The 15,666-nt window shown below is 44.4% G+C and overlaps 1 protein-coding gene across 1 annotated transcript in view; it reads right to left on the reverse strand.

The window, feature by feature from the left end:
* Positions 1-312: 312 nt before the first annotated feature.
* Positions 313-15,666, reverse strand: part of ankrd44 (ankyrin repeat domain 44) — a 21,747-nt gene continuing 6,393 nt past the window's right edge. Inside the window, exons 5-28 of the mRNA XM_030785943.1 lie at positions 14,940-15,140; positions 14,377-14,464; positions 13,765-13,907; positions 12,963-13,175; positions 12,535-12,613; positions 12,035-12,149; positions 11,631-11,713; positions 10,020-10,137; positions 9,340-9,408; positions 8,694-8,834; positions 7,679-7,744; positions 6,352-6,463; positions 5,891-5,962; positions 5,325-5,526; positions 4,955-5,042; positions 4,722-4,839; positions 3,967-4,186; positions 3,501-3,588; positions 3,314-3,397; positions 2,918-3,063; positions 2,650-2,732; positions 1,416-1,498; positions 1,081-1,172; positions 313-557 (exon numbers count right to left, since the gene is read on the reverse strand). Of these exons, the coding sequence (XP_030641803.1) occupies positions 313-557; positions 1,081-1,172; positions 1,416-1,498; positions 2,650-2,732; positions 2,918-3,063; positions 3,314-3,397; positions 3,501-3,588; positions 3,967-4,186; positions 4,722-4,839; positions 4,955-5,042; positions 5,325-5,526; positions 5,891-5,962; positions 6,352-6,463; positions 7,679-7,744; positions 8,694-8,834; positions 9,340-9,408; positions 10,020-10,137; positions 11,631-11,713; positions 12,035-12,149; positions 12,535-12,613; positions 12,963-13,175; positions 13,765-13,907; positions 14,377-14,464; positions 14,940-15,140 (2,949 nt within the window). The remainder of the gene's footprint in view (positions 558-1,080; positions 1,173-1,415; positions 1,499-2,649; positions 2,733-2,917; positions 3,064-3,313; positions 3,398-3,500; positions 3,589-3,966; positions 4,187-4,721; positions 4,840-4,954; positions 5,043-5,324; positions 5,527-5,890; positions 5,963-6,351; positions 6,464-7,678; positions 7,745-8,693; positions 8,835-9,339; positions 9,409-10,019; positions 10,138-11,630; positions 11,714-12,034; positions 12,150-12,534; positions 12,614-12,962; positions 13,176-13,764; positions 13,908-14,376; positions 14,465-14,939; positions 15,141-15,666) is intronic.

Genomic DNA, 15,666 nt, shown 5'->3' on the forward strand with positions numbered 1-15,666 from the left:
CCGAGTCAAGTCAGGCATTTGGTAGCTTCAACCAACAATCAAATATAAGTTTTCTTAGCTTTGTTTTTTTTTTTAAATCTACATTATGTTTTGTCTTCTTTTAGTACGTACAAGCAGTTTAAAAAAAATGGCTTTTGGAAAAGTTTTCAAAGCAAGCGGCATCACAGAAAGGCAATGTACCATGATCATCTTCCACTGCGTGCTCTAAAAACTGAGGATTCCTGTTCGGCTGTAATTTTCGTCCGTTACAGTAAGTGCATAAAAGACTATGAAAAAAAAAAAACCAGAAAGGGTATCCAGGTAGGTCAGAGGTCAAAAGGTCTCAGAGTCCGAGTCGTTTTCGGTGGTGGTGCCTTCGCTGGACGGGCCCGAGCGCGGCCTGGGGCTGCGGGCCTCCCGGGAACCCTTTGGCGGGCGTGGCAGTGATCTTAGCAGTGCGCCGGGGGAGGGGGTCCCGGAACTGCAAGGGGAGCAGAAAGGCATCATGGTAGCCAGAATAAGAGCCAGGCAGTCAGCCACTTCTCTGCTAGGAGCACAAGCCAGAGCAGGAGTGAGACCTAAGGGGGCAGAGACAGCGAGAGAGAGAGAGAGAGAGAGAGAGAGAGAGAGAGAGAGAAGGACAGAGAAGGAGAGGGAGAGAGAGAGAGGGAAGAAGAGACGAAGCCAAGAGGGAGAAACGGAGGCAGGAGGGATGGTAATGGGCAGGAGACGTCGTGGGCGGGGGGGCAGTGGGAGTGGGGGGTGTGGGGTGTGGGAGAGAGCGGCATTGCGTTAGTACACGGCCCAGACAGGACGGCAAGGCAGGACAGGGGAGGAGGGAGCAAAGGAGGACAAACAGAACACAGTCAAGGCTTTGCAATTCAACAGTGCACAACACGGTGCTTTAGCAATATAGCGAAGACCCATGACATAAAGACGGCGCTCTTTTGTCCAAACAGAGCCAAGCAAACACGCACACACACACAAACACACAAACACACGCGCGTACATGTAAGCTGTACAAACCCTTAAACTTAAGTCAAGACAGATAAGCGAGAGGACATGCTGTTAAATTTTGCGCTCTGGTTCAGTGAGACACACCATTTTCATCCAGTGCTTGTACACTGGCTCCACGCGAAAGCAACTCCTGCACAGTCTGTTTCAGACCACTGCGAGCCGCCAAATGTAGCGGTCTGGAGAGAGAGAGAGAGAGAGTGAGAATCCAGTCACGTACCATTTTGTGGAGTCATGTTTACACATATCTTGAACATTAGCGAGTGTTTTTAAGGTCCTTACAAACGGTTGTGGAAAATTTCTTTTGTAATACTGTCAAAAAAATGTAAAACCCTGATTTTTCTCCACTGTCCCACACACCGGTGTAAGGTAACCAGGTAAAAGAGAGGGCCTAACACTGGAATGTCACCCTTGACACTTACGTTTGCAAAGCTGCGTTCGTGGCATTAATGAGAGAAGAATCTGAAAGTTTCTCTAAAAGAAACATGGCGCAGTCTTCCTTTCCCTGAGGAGAAACAGAGAGAGTGAGATGAACTGACTTATGGAAGCTAAGCATCGGCATGGGACACATCATGAGATGCCCTACAACTATTTCCCCATCTAGAGCACTGTTACGCCACGAGAATCAGTGATTTCTTATCAAACAATAATACACTACTGATTTTTCTTATCTCTGGAACAGTCAGCGTGTACTGACTTCTCAGTTCAAAACTCATTTGTTTGTCAAAGATCCTCATCGTGGTGCACAAGTGATGCAGCAGTGAATCATACTACACTTCAGTCCTGAGGCTGTGAATTCAGATTTCACTCAGGGTTAAGCCCTCCACAGGACGTAACTGTGTCTGTGTTCTGATTTCACTCAGGGTTAAGCCCTCCACAGGACGTAACTGTGTCTGTGTTCTGATTTCACTCAGGGTTAAGCCCTCTACAGGACGTAACTGTGTCTGTGAATTCAGATTTCACTCAGGGTTAGGCCCTCTACAGGACGTAACTGTGTCTGTGTTCTGATTTCACTCAGGGTTAAGCCCTCTACAGGACGTAACTGTGTCTGTGAATTCAGATTTCACTCAGGGTTAGGCCCTCCACAGGACGTAACTGTGTCTGTGTTCTGATTTCACTCAGGGTTAGGCCCTCTACAGGACGTAACTGTGTCTGTGTTCTGATTTCACTCAGGGTTAGGCCCTCCACAGGACGTAACTGTATCTGTGTTCTGATTTCACTCAGGGTTAAGCCCTCCACAGGACATAACTGTGTCTGTGTTCTGATTTCACTCAGGGTTAGGCCCTCCACAGGACGTAACTGTGTCTGTGTTCTGGGAGGGTCAGATGGATAGAGCAGTTTCCCTGTCATGGCACTGACACAGTAATTCATAGTGTTAATGACTCTTAGCACAGCTGCAGGAATCCGGGGAAACGCTATGTTTCCATGGAGACACCAGTAAACTGACAGGTGAAAACAAGTGGTGGCTGACTTGGCATGTATTGGAGGATGTATGCACAAATCTTCACCCATTTGGACCGGCACAGAGGTTGTACCTTGTTGGGGATTTATAATAGTACCCAGCAATGGGCAAAGAGGAGATGCTATTTACCATTTTACTGAGAAAAGATGGATATGGGGAGAAACTGAGATAAAAATTCTGGATTAAATACTCACACTACTGCAGGCCAGATGCAGGGCTGTGTTGCCTTTCTGGTCAGTTAGACTTAGGTTGGCATTTGCACTGTTTACCAACAATTCTGTGGTGCAAAAATAAGAATCTATGTCAACAATGTGAGGTGTTGTGAGTGGTCACAGGCTGTAATGAATACAAACTGTAGCTGCTTTAGAAGCTATGGAGACATTGTAATCGTGTCCTGGGAGATATCAGAGAATTTTCTTGTTGGTATCACTAAATGATGGGTTATTTTTGAATAGTTCATACCTACGACCCCAATCCCGCCCCTCTCTGCTGCCATCATGATCGCGCTGCGCCCTGATTGGTCCACAGCATCCACTGGAACATCATGGGCCAAAAGCAACTGAACACAGTCAACATGACCAGCAAAGGCAGCAGCATGCAGCGGTGTCCTAACATATAACAAGAGAGAAGGGAGAGAGATATAAAGAGAATTACTGTTATCTGTTACCATTTATTTATTGAATTCTTTTCTGTTTCCTAACATTCATGTTAGTCTCACCTGATAATAAATACCTGAATTTTAGCATAAGCAATCCAAACTGAATACAACTGTCTTATTCAAGAATTAACACAGATAAACACACTAACTCAACTCTAGTTCTAACTTTCTCTTACATAAACACAGACATTAAAACCAACCTGTTCTTAGAGTCTAGGCAGGTAACGATGACAGAGCCTAAGGCCTCCAGCAGGAGAGTGGCACAGGCCTCATGATCGTTTATACTAAAGAGAGAGAGACACACACACACACACACAGGCACTCAACTAAAACAATATCAAAGACAAAGAAAAAAGGCGTATATAAATAGGAAGGTTAGACGCTTACACAGCACAGTGCAGGGGAGTGAACGGGTTTCCATCAAAACAGCGGCAACCTTTCTGTTCTAACAGGACTTCCACACAAGCCTCATGGCCTAGAAAACACACACAAATATGACTCAGTGGATGAAGTATGCTGCTGGTCTTTACAGTGCGTCCGATTCTGCTGTGGAAATTTCGTTGATTAAGAGTGGAAATACTGTGGTTAACCCAAATAGCTTCCAGAGATCTCGGAAATCAAAACATGCATGTAAAATTGCTTGATGTTTTGAATACGGGGATGTGAAAAATCAAAACAAAATGCACTGAACATATTAGCTTCCTTTTTGTTTTGAACGTCATGATTTTTTTTTTTTTTAAATTAAAAAATTTCCCAAACCACCTAAATATACACTAACATATCCCAGTAATATGTCAGTTTCCTACCACGCTGGCACAAACAAATCAAAACAGAACAGAAGACCGGAGCTGACCGTTGTAGCAGGCCCAGTGTAGGGGTGTGTAGCCTCTGTGGTCTCGGAGGGGAGGCATGGGGGGCTCTGAACAGGCAACGCTGAGCAGCTCACTGAGCCAGGAGGCGTGGCCGCGCGCTGCCGCCAGGTGAATGGCCGTCCATCCTCTGGAATCACCCAATAAGACAGAGGCTTCCTGCTCCAGCAAGCACTGCACACACTCCTCCTGCCCACACAGCAACTGACACAGAGAGAGGCAGAGAGAGAGAGAGAGAGAGCTGAGCTATACACCAAGCACTAGTCCAGATGACACTAGTTTAAAAAAGAATAGAATAAACCTAATGAAACACTGTCCTCTTTGTAACACAGTATACAAAAAGGAGTTCATTGAAATACAAAGAATAGAACATTGTGGATTAAGAGTGAGCAAGTCCATTGAGTGATGGTCTCTCAAAGGCTGTGCTGAAAACAACCAAAAGCAGTCCACTAATAAACTGTCTATGAGTGTGTGTCTGAGAGTGATAAATCACAACAAAGTCTCCAGTCAGCATAGTATGGGAATTTCCATAGTATGGGAAATGTCTCATAGTAAAGACTCAGAGAAGAGAAGGGAAGGGAAGAGAAGAGAAGAGAAGAGAAGAGAAGAGAAGAGAAGAGAAGAGAAGAGAAGAGAAGAGAAGAAAAGAGAAGAGAAGAGAAGAGAAGAGAAGAGAAGAGAAGAGAAGAGAAGAGAAGAGAAGACTACCACACGTTTTAGTCAGTTCTTGGTCACTCACCCCCATGTGGAGAGCAGTTAGACCCTGGTTGTCAGCTGTGTCCACACTGGCCTCACGCTCCAGCAGCAGAGAGACGGCGTCCACATGTCCTCCCGCCACAGCCAGCATCAGAGGCGTCCTGCGAGGACACAAGCAGGCCAAATAAACATCAGATCAATTCAGCTACAGTTAAAATAAACTCTTATTTGGCACATAAGCTCATCTATAGCTGAAGCTGATGTTAAGACACTCACTGTCCCTGAGAATCTGCTGCTTCCACCAGATCTGCACTTTCAGAATCGTCCAGCAGGAGGCGCACACAGGACGTGTGTCCATTCATCACTGAGGGAGAGACAGAGAGAGAGAGAGAGAGAGAGAGAGGGGGGGGGAAAGAGAGATTAATCATCTCTTGAGTGTTTACTTGTAAAATGTCTCTGCTCTGAAAAACTGGCAGGATATTGTGACTAAAGAAAGAAGCCATTTCAAACACTATTTAAACAATACTTTCACATTTGTTCACTTCCCAGACACTCTTATCTACAGCACGCTTAGGAAATATCTTTTGAGACAGATATTCCAGTGTTAAAGAGAACAGATTCTTTTTCTCCCTTTCCGGTCTTGTACCTGCCAAGTGGATGGGCGTGCGTCCACGGGCGGAGTCTCGGCTGCGCGGGGAGGCTCCGTGACTCAGCAGGGTGAGAGCACAGTCTGTGTGGCCCCTGAGGGCCGCCAGGGCCAAGGGAGTCCGGCCCACTTCGTCCCCCTGATCCACCTCATAGTGGCGCTCTAAGAGCAGCTCCAGGGCCTGTGAGTGACCGTGATAGGCCTGGAGAACACGGACACACACACACAAACACACACACACACACACACACAAATGCACAGTCAATACACACAACAACACAAATAGATCGAATATTCGCAATGTGGTCTCTCATGTTATTGTACCGAATCTGTTCCTTATACTTTATATTAGGACCAAGTCTGTAAACTGGTAGAGTAACTGGGTCTATAGCAGTGTAAATGTCTCTTTCCTGTTAGGTCACAGGGATATTAGTGGTCCAGGATTAGCAGTGTGGTCTGTAGTGTTGGTTACTAAAGAGGTGTTTGACTGTGGCTCTTGGCCTCTTCTAAATGACCAGATTTGAGTAATTATTGTGGTTTTACAGAGACATTATCCACAAACTCACAGCCAGATGCAGTGGACTCCTAGTGTTTGGAGACTCCAGGTCGTCCTGATGGTTTTCTTCTTTGTCCAAGAGCTTTTTGATGAATAAATCAAGAGAAAATATCAGCACCGCAATAAATTAATTTTCATTCATTTCAAAATATTCATTCATCCAATATCCAAAGAAGGAATGGTTTCCTTTTACCAGTTCATAGAAAACTGTTCCATTGTGTGCATGTGCGTGTGTGAGTACGTGTGTGTGAGTGCATGCGTGCGAGTGTGAGTGTGTGTGTTTCTTAACACCTTCACACAACGTCTGTGACACTCGTACGCATGTTGACATGTGTACTCTTTACCAACTCCAAAGAATGTCTGTGCCAGTTATGTAGCATTGTGTGTGTGTGTGCGCGTGCGCGTCTACTCGTCAGTTCCACATATCATTCTGTGGCAGCAGGGTGTGTCCGTGCGTGCTTGTCTGCTCACCAGTTCCAGACACTGCCTGTGGCCATAGGCTGCAGCATAATGCACAGCGTTGTAGCCCTGTTTGTCTCTCAGGGATGCAGTGGCTCCGCTCTGTAACAGGAACTCAAGACACCTAAAGCAGACAGGACGCAAATCAACGGATATTAAACCATTTCACCAGCTCAGACACAAGCTCAAACAACCACTCACCACACGCAATCCGTCAAGACTGATCACAGTAAAGAACTTGATCAAATTTAGCCTTAATTAAAGTTGTTTACATTTAATAAGCATTATATTTGATCCATAAACAGAGAACAGAGAAACCATCTGCTTTAGTGGTCCACACACAGACAGACTGCTCCGCTATGCTTCACTAGGTCTTATCACGTTAGCATAATCAACTGAATGCTTTGCTCATAAATGGACCTTTAAACTTGATGGACCAGCAGCCCGAAAATAGGGTCAGGCATTTCTGAGTGTTGTAAAGAAAGCAACACTGTCATTAAGTAGGACAGTCTTGTTCTCCAACTCCGTTTCTGTAATAATACTGACATGTACAGTCACCCCGCCCTATTTCCCGACACGAATCTTCAATGGCATTTTTAAAAAAAAATAATGTCGCTGTGTCTTTTATTTCAACAGCTAAAGTCAACATGTTAACTTTGACACCGTTAACACTGCATTCACACATATTCATACACAGAAGTAAATCGGGTACAACAACTCTACTCCCAGCTCTCTGGCGTGAGAGACGGTATGTAGTCACAGACAGACGGCTGGGGAAAGGGCTAAGTATGGGACTAGTAATAAAGAGAGCAGAGCTGCAGTGTTCATACAGGCTTAGGTATACAAGGATGCTGAATCACGTCTCCGTCTGTGAACCATGAAAGAGAGAGAGAGAGACGGGGAGACAGAGCATGAAGGAAGAGAGACAGAGAGAAATGTAAGACGTGTACTCAGGCTGTGCAGAGCGACAGGTGTTGACACATTGACGTGGACAGTGAAGGATATGCAGTGTGCCCAAACACAGCCAGAAAGCATGGGGAGAAAAATGATAGGGTCTAGACCGCTTGTTATGAGCCGGCACCTGTGTGTGACAAAAAAAAACAAACAAACACAAACACATACACATACACACAGACAGACACATATGTGGTGTTATGAGTGGAAAGCCGGCTTCACTGGACAAAGTTACTGACATGCACGATGAATAGCTAGAGAGAATTGGGGATAATATAGAGAAGGTCACAGATATTTTGGGAGGTGAGTAGAGTTTTGGGTTGGAGAGGTTAAGAGCGGTTCAGAGTTCCGTAGAATGTAACTGCTGTCTCGCCGGATTACTCACAAAGCCGCCTCCTTCTCTCGCTCCGCCTGAACTCCTTCACTCTCGGGCTCCAGGACGACGCGTCGCCTTCAGACACACAAACACACACACACACACACACACACACACACACTCAGGAATCAGACTCTGTGCTATAATCTCATTTTGATACATCGATTCCATTAAAACACAGGTCCATTACACAGTCTTTATTGAATGCATGAAAATAAGTAGGAGAGAGTCTAATGCATAACAGCAAAACATCGTCAAGTCAGATACAGCACAAACTACAATAACCACAATGGACTCAACACTATGAGGTCTCTACCTGTGGTACTCATGGTGGCTTTTTTTTACCGGAGTGAATACTAACGTACTATTAGTAATAGTATTTAATGGATTTCAGAAGACCTACATTACAGATGGATACAGCACAGAAACTTGAGAATACAGAAGATGAGCTTTCTTTAACACAAACACCTAAATGATTCCTCAGAGAATTCTTAGCAACACTGCCCACTCCTTGGCTTGGCAATTAGCCTAACGGATCAGTTAACGAGGCAAATGTTCAACAGAGCTGTGACCAGACATCATTCTAAGGTCTGACCCCGTCAGCACAAATGTAGAAATAGCCTGTTGTTTCCATGGTAACTGCAAGTAATCAGAATCCCCTCTGACTGGGGTCTCTGGAGAAGATGGCATGTGCGAGACCTAAACTTTACTAACTGCAGATACAAAACCCAGCAAACCCACCAATCAACACCTATCAATCTGTAATTCTGTCAGTCCATACGTCTGTGTGCTTGGTTTGGCCTCTGCCCTCATCCTAAACTTTCTATGCTATGTTGGATTACGGGCTCTCTGGCCCCCTGTCTCTGAGTGTGGAAGGGTAGTGGAACTTTTACCAAATGATTCCAATGTTTGCGCAGCTAAAAGACAGACTGACATTCTTACTAACTTCATCAAATGACGTCAATCATTTAATGAAAATTCGCCTAGAGTCCCCCTCAGAACATGTAACAGTAAAAGACTTCACCTCCTGTCCAGGTCTGAAGCAGCAGCGTAGTGGAGTGCAGAGCGCCCCCACTGGTCAGTGGCATTAATGGACGTGCCGCATGACACCAGAGTCTCCAGGCACTGATAGTGACGACTGGCGGCCGCGTAATGGAGAGGAGTCCTGAAAAGACGCGCGCACACACACACACGCGCGCACACGCACGCACGCACACACACACACACGCGCGCGCACACACACACACACACACACACAAGAGTTCCATCAGTCATGTTCTAAGAGAGACTGTGTAGGTGGTGGTACTGAGATGATAAGTCGGTGCAGCACTACAGTAGGAACAGCAGAACCACCTATTCAAGACAAAACATCAACTGACAGAAATAGCACACACTGGTGGGCCAATATTCATCTCTGTTAAGCCTACACACTAATTCTGTCCCTCACTGACTGCATCCTGTTAATCCACTCATAAAAACACATTGGGTTTAGAGTAAATGCTCCCATTGAGAGATGATCTGGGTGACGGTTTACTAAATAGGGTATACTGTTGCATCCTGTGGATGTTCAAACATCTAAAATACCACCAGAATTTGAGATGGTATAGTAAAGATTTTAATGTTTTATTCATATATATATACTAACATACTAACGTCACTCATGAACTCACCTGCCGTGCTTGTCCCTCCGGTTGTGATCTGCCCCGCTGCTGAGGAGTAGCTTCACACACTCTACATTACTGAGAAGAAGTATGAACAGGAGAAAGACAAAAATAAAAGGATATGAGGATATTGATATAAATATAACCACGAGTGTTTGGCCTGCAAGTTGCACAATTGGAGCTGAAAGCAAAGAAAGACAACCAAAGAGACCACAAGATGCAGACAGACAGACAGACAGTCAGGAAGACAAGCAGACATCTGAACACACCAAGTCATTTTTTGGCGGAAAATTGCTAAGTAAACAGACAGACCCACAATTATAATTCTGGCATAGTTACAGGCAAACTGAGACAAAATGAGACAATAAGACAGGAGCAGAAAATAAAACTACAAACAATGAAATATGGGTTTAAAACATGATATCGTACACAGTGCAGTGCAATTTTAAATCTTCATCACTGTTTTTTGTCACTGTTACTTTCTCTGATGTGAATAAGCCTTATTCCAGAAAGAGAGCAGAGTCAGACAGCAATGAGATCATTTTTAATTCACCTATTGCACTCAGCGGGAATACATCAACCCTCCGTTCATCGAGCTTTTCTAAGGCTAAACCGCAATGGTCTCCCGATGTAAAATGGACAACGCGTTCCTTTCGGTAACACAGAGGGGGAAGCTGAGAGAAACTCACCCTCCAGCGGCGGCCGCGTGCAGGCAGGTCCTCCCCAGACTGTCAGGCGTGTCGATCTGGAAGCCTGCAGACAGGACCGAGTCATTACTGAGGGAGCACATTACGCTATACCTCCGTCCTGTGACAGATGGAGGGATGGAGAGGAAGGAGTGAAGGAAGCCCCAAGACACAGACAGTGCACAGTGTCACGACAGGAGAGGAAAAAAAGGGTGGGGGGGGGGGGAGACAGGGCCAGGGGGTGCGAGGAGGAAAAGGGAGAGGAGAAACAAGAGAGAAATAGAAGGGTGTTAGTGCAGGTGGAAAACATAAAGAGACACGTCTAGTAGACCACAGATAAAGTCCGTAATGTAAGGATGGAGTATCTATACACACACACACACACACAAACACGGGCAGCGAAACATAAACAAATGACAGAGGAGACGAATGACAAGCGGTATTTTCTATCAGAATAAATGCAGATATTCCTCTAAAACGAGCCTCTCCACTGAAAAAAAAAAGATTAGCTACTAGGACAATGAGCATCTTTCGCACCAGCAGCTAATCGGGCCTTGGCATGAAATCTCGGAGCCTAGTGACGAGAGCAAGCAGATAAGAAAGAGGCACAGATAAGAGGAAAAAACAAAGGTGGATTCAAAACAGCAGGGGACATCCTCAAACCTCTGCATTTTAAACAGAGTACAAGAGGCCATTATCAGGCTGCATCACAAAAACAGGGTCTTTGAAAAGATGGTAAAATACAAATATTTTATCTGAAATAAAATAAGACAACATTTTTGAGCATTCTTTCTCTTATGTATTATGAAAACACCGGTTTGAAATGAAAATGCTTATTGCTCTTTCTCTTTTTGTCTCTTCTACAAGTCAAACTAAGGTTTGTTCACAAACTTTTGTTTTTCAGTTATCCCTGGAGTTCCGAAGGGAAACCAAGAATATCCAGAGAGATGGACAATCTTGTAAACATTACTGGAATCCTGCAGGCTTTGAATAGGCTTTTCCTGTTTCAAGTGAACTCTTGACCTGTCTACAGCTGTGTGCGAACAGCTACTAGGGGATTAATCCCCTTGTCCAAGCTCACTGGTTCACTGGTGACTAGGAGTCTACCAGTCCAAATTTAAAGGAAGGCCTCGTGTGTTAACCATTTTGACTCATTTGAGCTGTAATCTAAACTGATATAGAGTAAGTCTAAAACTAATTCATTCGTTTCTTAGAGCTAGTTCATCCATTTTTACATTTCAAAGTTAAATTCTGTACAGCCGTGTTATAGGCTACTTTTAGCAGTCTCACACACCCAGAGGCTGACTGGAGAAGGACTTTTTTTTTAGGGAGGGCGTTTTATGTGTTCTAAAATTTACCAACACTGCTTATAACAAATCTCTGAGTGTGAAGGAGGGACCCAAAATAAACAGACTACCCTCAACTTTTCACAGGCACCAGTGAAGAATGTCTGTTGTCATGCTCTCCAAAAGATATTACACGGCAGTATAAAAACAACACTACAGTGGCTAGCACACGCAAAACCCTCTCATCTACTGTTCTGAGTCTCACTCAGTATGCCTCACTCACACCCCCAGAGCCCCGCCCCCTGGTGCCCCGCCCCTCTTTTGGTACCTGAGGAGAGAAGTTTCCGGCAGCAGTCCGCATGAGCATAGAGAGCGGCCAGGTGCAGGGGAAACATTCCATGCACCCCTCTCCTTCAGAGAGAAACGGAGAAAAGACAGAGAAACGATAAAGACAAATGTATGTATGTATGTGATAAACAAGAATATATTTATATTGAATTATTTTGCTAATTAAACAACTGTAAGTTACAAATATGTCACAATTTCAGATTCTGTTATGATTGGTTTTGTCCCATGACAGAATATGAAAAAAGACACATGTAAGCCATGCGACATTTGACATTATGAAAAATAAAGAGCTTTAATTACATTCTCTATGTCTACAGAGAGCATTAGGATGAATTAAAATACACTTTGTACTGATGATTTAAAAACGAATCCACACACACAAACCTGGTACAGTCGGCTCCACTGGTAATTAACGTGTTGATGAGGAGCTCATGGCCATAGCGAGCGGCAATGTGAAGAGGAGTATTTCCATCTTTATCAACACAGTCTATCTCTCCACCTGTGAGAGTACAGTATTAAAGTACAGTCTATCTCTCCACCTGTTAGAGTACAGTCTATCTCTCCACCTGTTAAAGTACAACATTAAAGTACAGTCTATCTCTTCACCTGCTAGGGTACAGTATTAAAGTACAGTCTATCTCTCCACCTGTTAGAGTACAGTCTATCTCTCCACCTGTTAAGAGTACAGTAATAGAGTACCAAAGTCTACCTCTCCACCATCATTAGTGTATACTTTCCTCCCTTAAGAAGATCCTCCTCTCTGATGTATTTTTCAACATTTAAAAACCCTGGCAAAATACTTCCATTCAGACTATGCTGTATAGAGCATAATACTGAAAGCAGGCGTGTATGTTATAATACGGAAGACCATAAGGGGGTCTTACCATTTTGAATTAGGGTCTGAGAACGAGTGAAACGTCCATGAACCGCTGTCATGTGCAGCGGGCTTTTACCATCACGACTCTGAAAGAGCATAAAAAAAAACAAACACCTCAGAGCAAATACAACAATCTAAAAAGCAAATAAAAGCATGACCTAAAATATTCCAAGACAAAACGCTAAAAGCGGTTATCTGTAGAGACAAAGAAAACTGTCCAAATGAGACAGACATATAAAACCACTCAGTGAGATTACAAACAAGGAAGAAAAAAAAAAAAAAACGTAACAGAAGGAAAGGAGGAAAAAAACAAACGCAGGGGAAGAGAAAGCAGCTGACAGACATAAAAGGACATAAAAGTCTGTCACCACAAACGTACGCCTAGAAACCGACAGAACAAACAGACATGACTGCGCGTGTACGTGCGTGACATACCTGTACATTGACATCAGCACCATTATTGACCAGGAACTCCAGGCAGAGGGCACCGTGGGTAGACGCAGCTGCGAAGTGCAGCGGTGTGAAGCCCTTGTTGTTGGGCTGGCTGACATTCGCGCCATAATCGATCAGCTCGCTCACCACAGCGTCCTGACCGTTAAAACAGGCTATGTGGAGTGCCGTGTTCCCGAAAGCATTAGCCTCATCTATCTGCAAAGTAAGATGGACGGTAAGGCATTACAAGAGCTGTGTAGTCATTTCGTATGCAATATGACTATTAGACTGATGGAGACAAAAATGTTGGGGTAGCAGCGGTTTAGAGGGTGAGGTTGGAGTCCCAGATAGAGCATGAGGGGATGCTGGTTTAGGGCTGAAGGACTGCTGCTTTCCTGTACTTCCCCTGGCTGCTACTCCTTTAGCCTTGAGCAGGGCACTTAACCTCTAATTGTTCCAGTGGTGTTGCATTACAGAATGCCTCTCTCCCCTAAAACTTAAGCCAGTTTTGAGAAAGAGCAATACATATGCATGTATATGGATATATGTGTGTGTGTGTGTGTGTGTGTGTACTAAATGTGCTGATACTAGCAGTCTCTGCCTTGATGACTGCTTAGCATTTTGTTTATGACTAACCGACACTGTATAAAAGCCCCTGAATTTGGAGGGATGCTTACATAAGGATGTGTAAGAGTCTAATGCTACACTGACTATGCACATGGTTGGACAGTGAATATGCATATGTGTAAGTTGTGCCAGTTTATGCTGTGTTTATATGCGTGACAGTGTGTCCGTGCGGCTTCACCTCCACAGCCAGGTTCAGCAGGTGTTTGACCACAGCGATCTGTCCGTTGGAAGCAGCGGCGTGAAGAGGAGTGTATCCTCGCTTATCTTTACAGCTGACCTCTGCTCCTTGGCTCACCAACAAACTCACCACATCCAGATGACCTGTAGGCGGCGCCACAAAAAACAAAACGTTTCTGACTGACAGCTGACCAGATTCAACTAATATTTCTAATATTTGGCTGAAACAAATGTGTTAGAGAGGGGTCAGAGAGGGCTGACTGGCTACCACTGTCCCAGTTCCTAATTACAGATAAATGCTCTACCTACTGTTGGGCCTAAGAGAAAATTCAGCCATTTCAAATCTGCCAAGGGCTGGCCATAGTCCACACACATAAATTAGAGTAAAGCACTAAGAATCAGCACGATGTATTAGCTAAAGATCCCAAATTATAACAGGTGCTTATACACTGAATCTTGCATTATTCAAATATGTATGAAAGTGTGTGAAATAATGTCACTTTGTCATAACAAAAGCGATAAAATGAACATTTCCTTGAATGGTTCATCACTGAATTTATAAATGGACTGAAATGACAGAACAGAATGAATTTTTATAAGCGCAAATGTTTACCCATGTATGCTGCCCAGTGCAGCGCGTGGCCATCTCTCTTATCAAAGGCATTAATATTAGCACCCTTGGCCAGGAGCAAGCTCACCATCTGAAGTGAAAAAGAAACATGACAGAGAGGGTGGAGGAGAGAGAGAGACAGAGAGAGAGAGAGAGAGAGAGAGAGAGATGCAAACAGTGCGTCAGTCACATTAGGTGGTCAGCTGTGAATCAGGATGCATCAGAATCTGCTGGCCTCTCCACTATATATGTATGTGTGTGTGTATGTATGTGTATGTGTGTGTATGTGTGTGTGTGTGTTAGTGAGTCTAACTTTATGTACCAGTCCCTTCTGTATTCTATGTTTCTGAGCGAGTGTGTTACATGTGCATAAACCTATGTTGAATTCTTCAGTCTGTTAGTGAAGCCTTAAGAGGCATGAATTGTAGAATAAGGACTGTTGGAAGTAAGTCACACTTCATACTACATTTAAACAGTCCCAAAAGAATTAGTAGGTGTACCCAGACATAAAATACAGATATACAAAAAGGTAACATATGAAGTGGGTGAAGCTCTGGTTGCAGTACCTGGGTGTGTCCGTTGAGGGCGGCGTGGTGCAGGGCGGTGCGCCCCCCACGGTCTGTGACGTTAACGCTGCTGAGGAGCGGAATGATGATGTCAGCACAGCGCAGCGCTTTATTGGCTGCAGCCACATGCAGCGGCGTCTGCCAGTTTTTATCACGGGCGTTCACGTCAGCCGCGTGGTGGATGAGCACACGAACCACCTCCTAAAGTGACCGAAACAGGTGTGTGTGCGAGAGAGAGAGAGAAGCATAGAACAAAAATGAAAAACAAAGGTACTTTAAGACAGGAAAGAACCTTTGTACAGAACAAAAGTGCGATACAGATTCAGCACATGCACAAATAGACACTTGCAAACCTGCAAGCAGAGAGACAGACATATTCAGAGATACCCCTGTATACTCACGCAAATAATTACGTCATCTAAGTAAAACGAACCTTCACCTTGTGTGTATGTGAGTTCTGCTTAGGCTTTGAGATTCCTACAGGCACTCACAGCAGAAGCAGAGATAACTTGCTATAAAAGTTACTTGTTGCTTAAATGGCATTGTCTATGCTTGCTGCCATGAGGAAGAATCAGTCAGAATCTGTTCTCCTAGTCACTCCCTGTTTCAGTCTTGTGGAAACAACGTGATACGGCTAATCTGTTCAAAGAGGCCTTTTGACTTGTATTCTGAGCATTGCTTCATTTTTTCTTTAGTTTGAGACCTGCAGATCAGACTATTGTGCAGT

Source organism: Chanos chanos, chromosome 10 (assembly GCF_902362185.1).
Source record: "Chanos chanos chromosome 10, fChaCha1.1, whole genome shotgun sequence".
In the NCBI taxonomy this organism is placed as follows: Eukaryota; Metazoa; Chordata; class Actinopteri; order Gonorynchiformes; family Chanidae; genus Chanos; species Chanos chanos.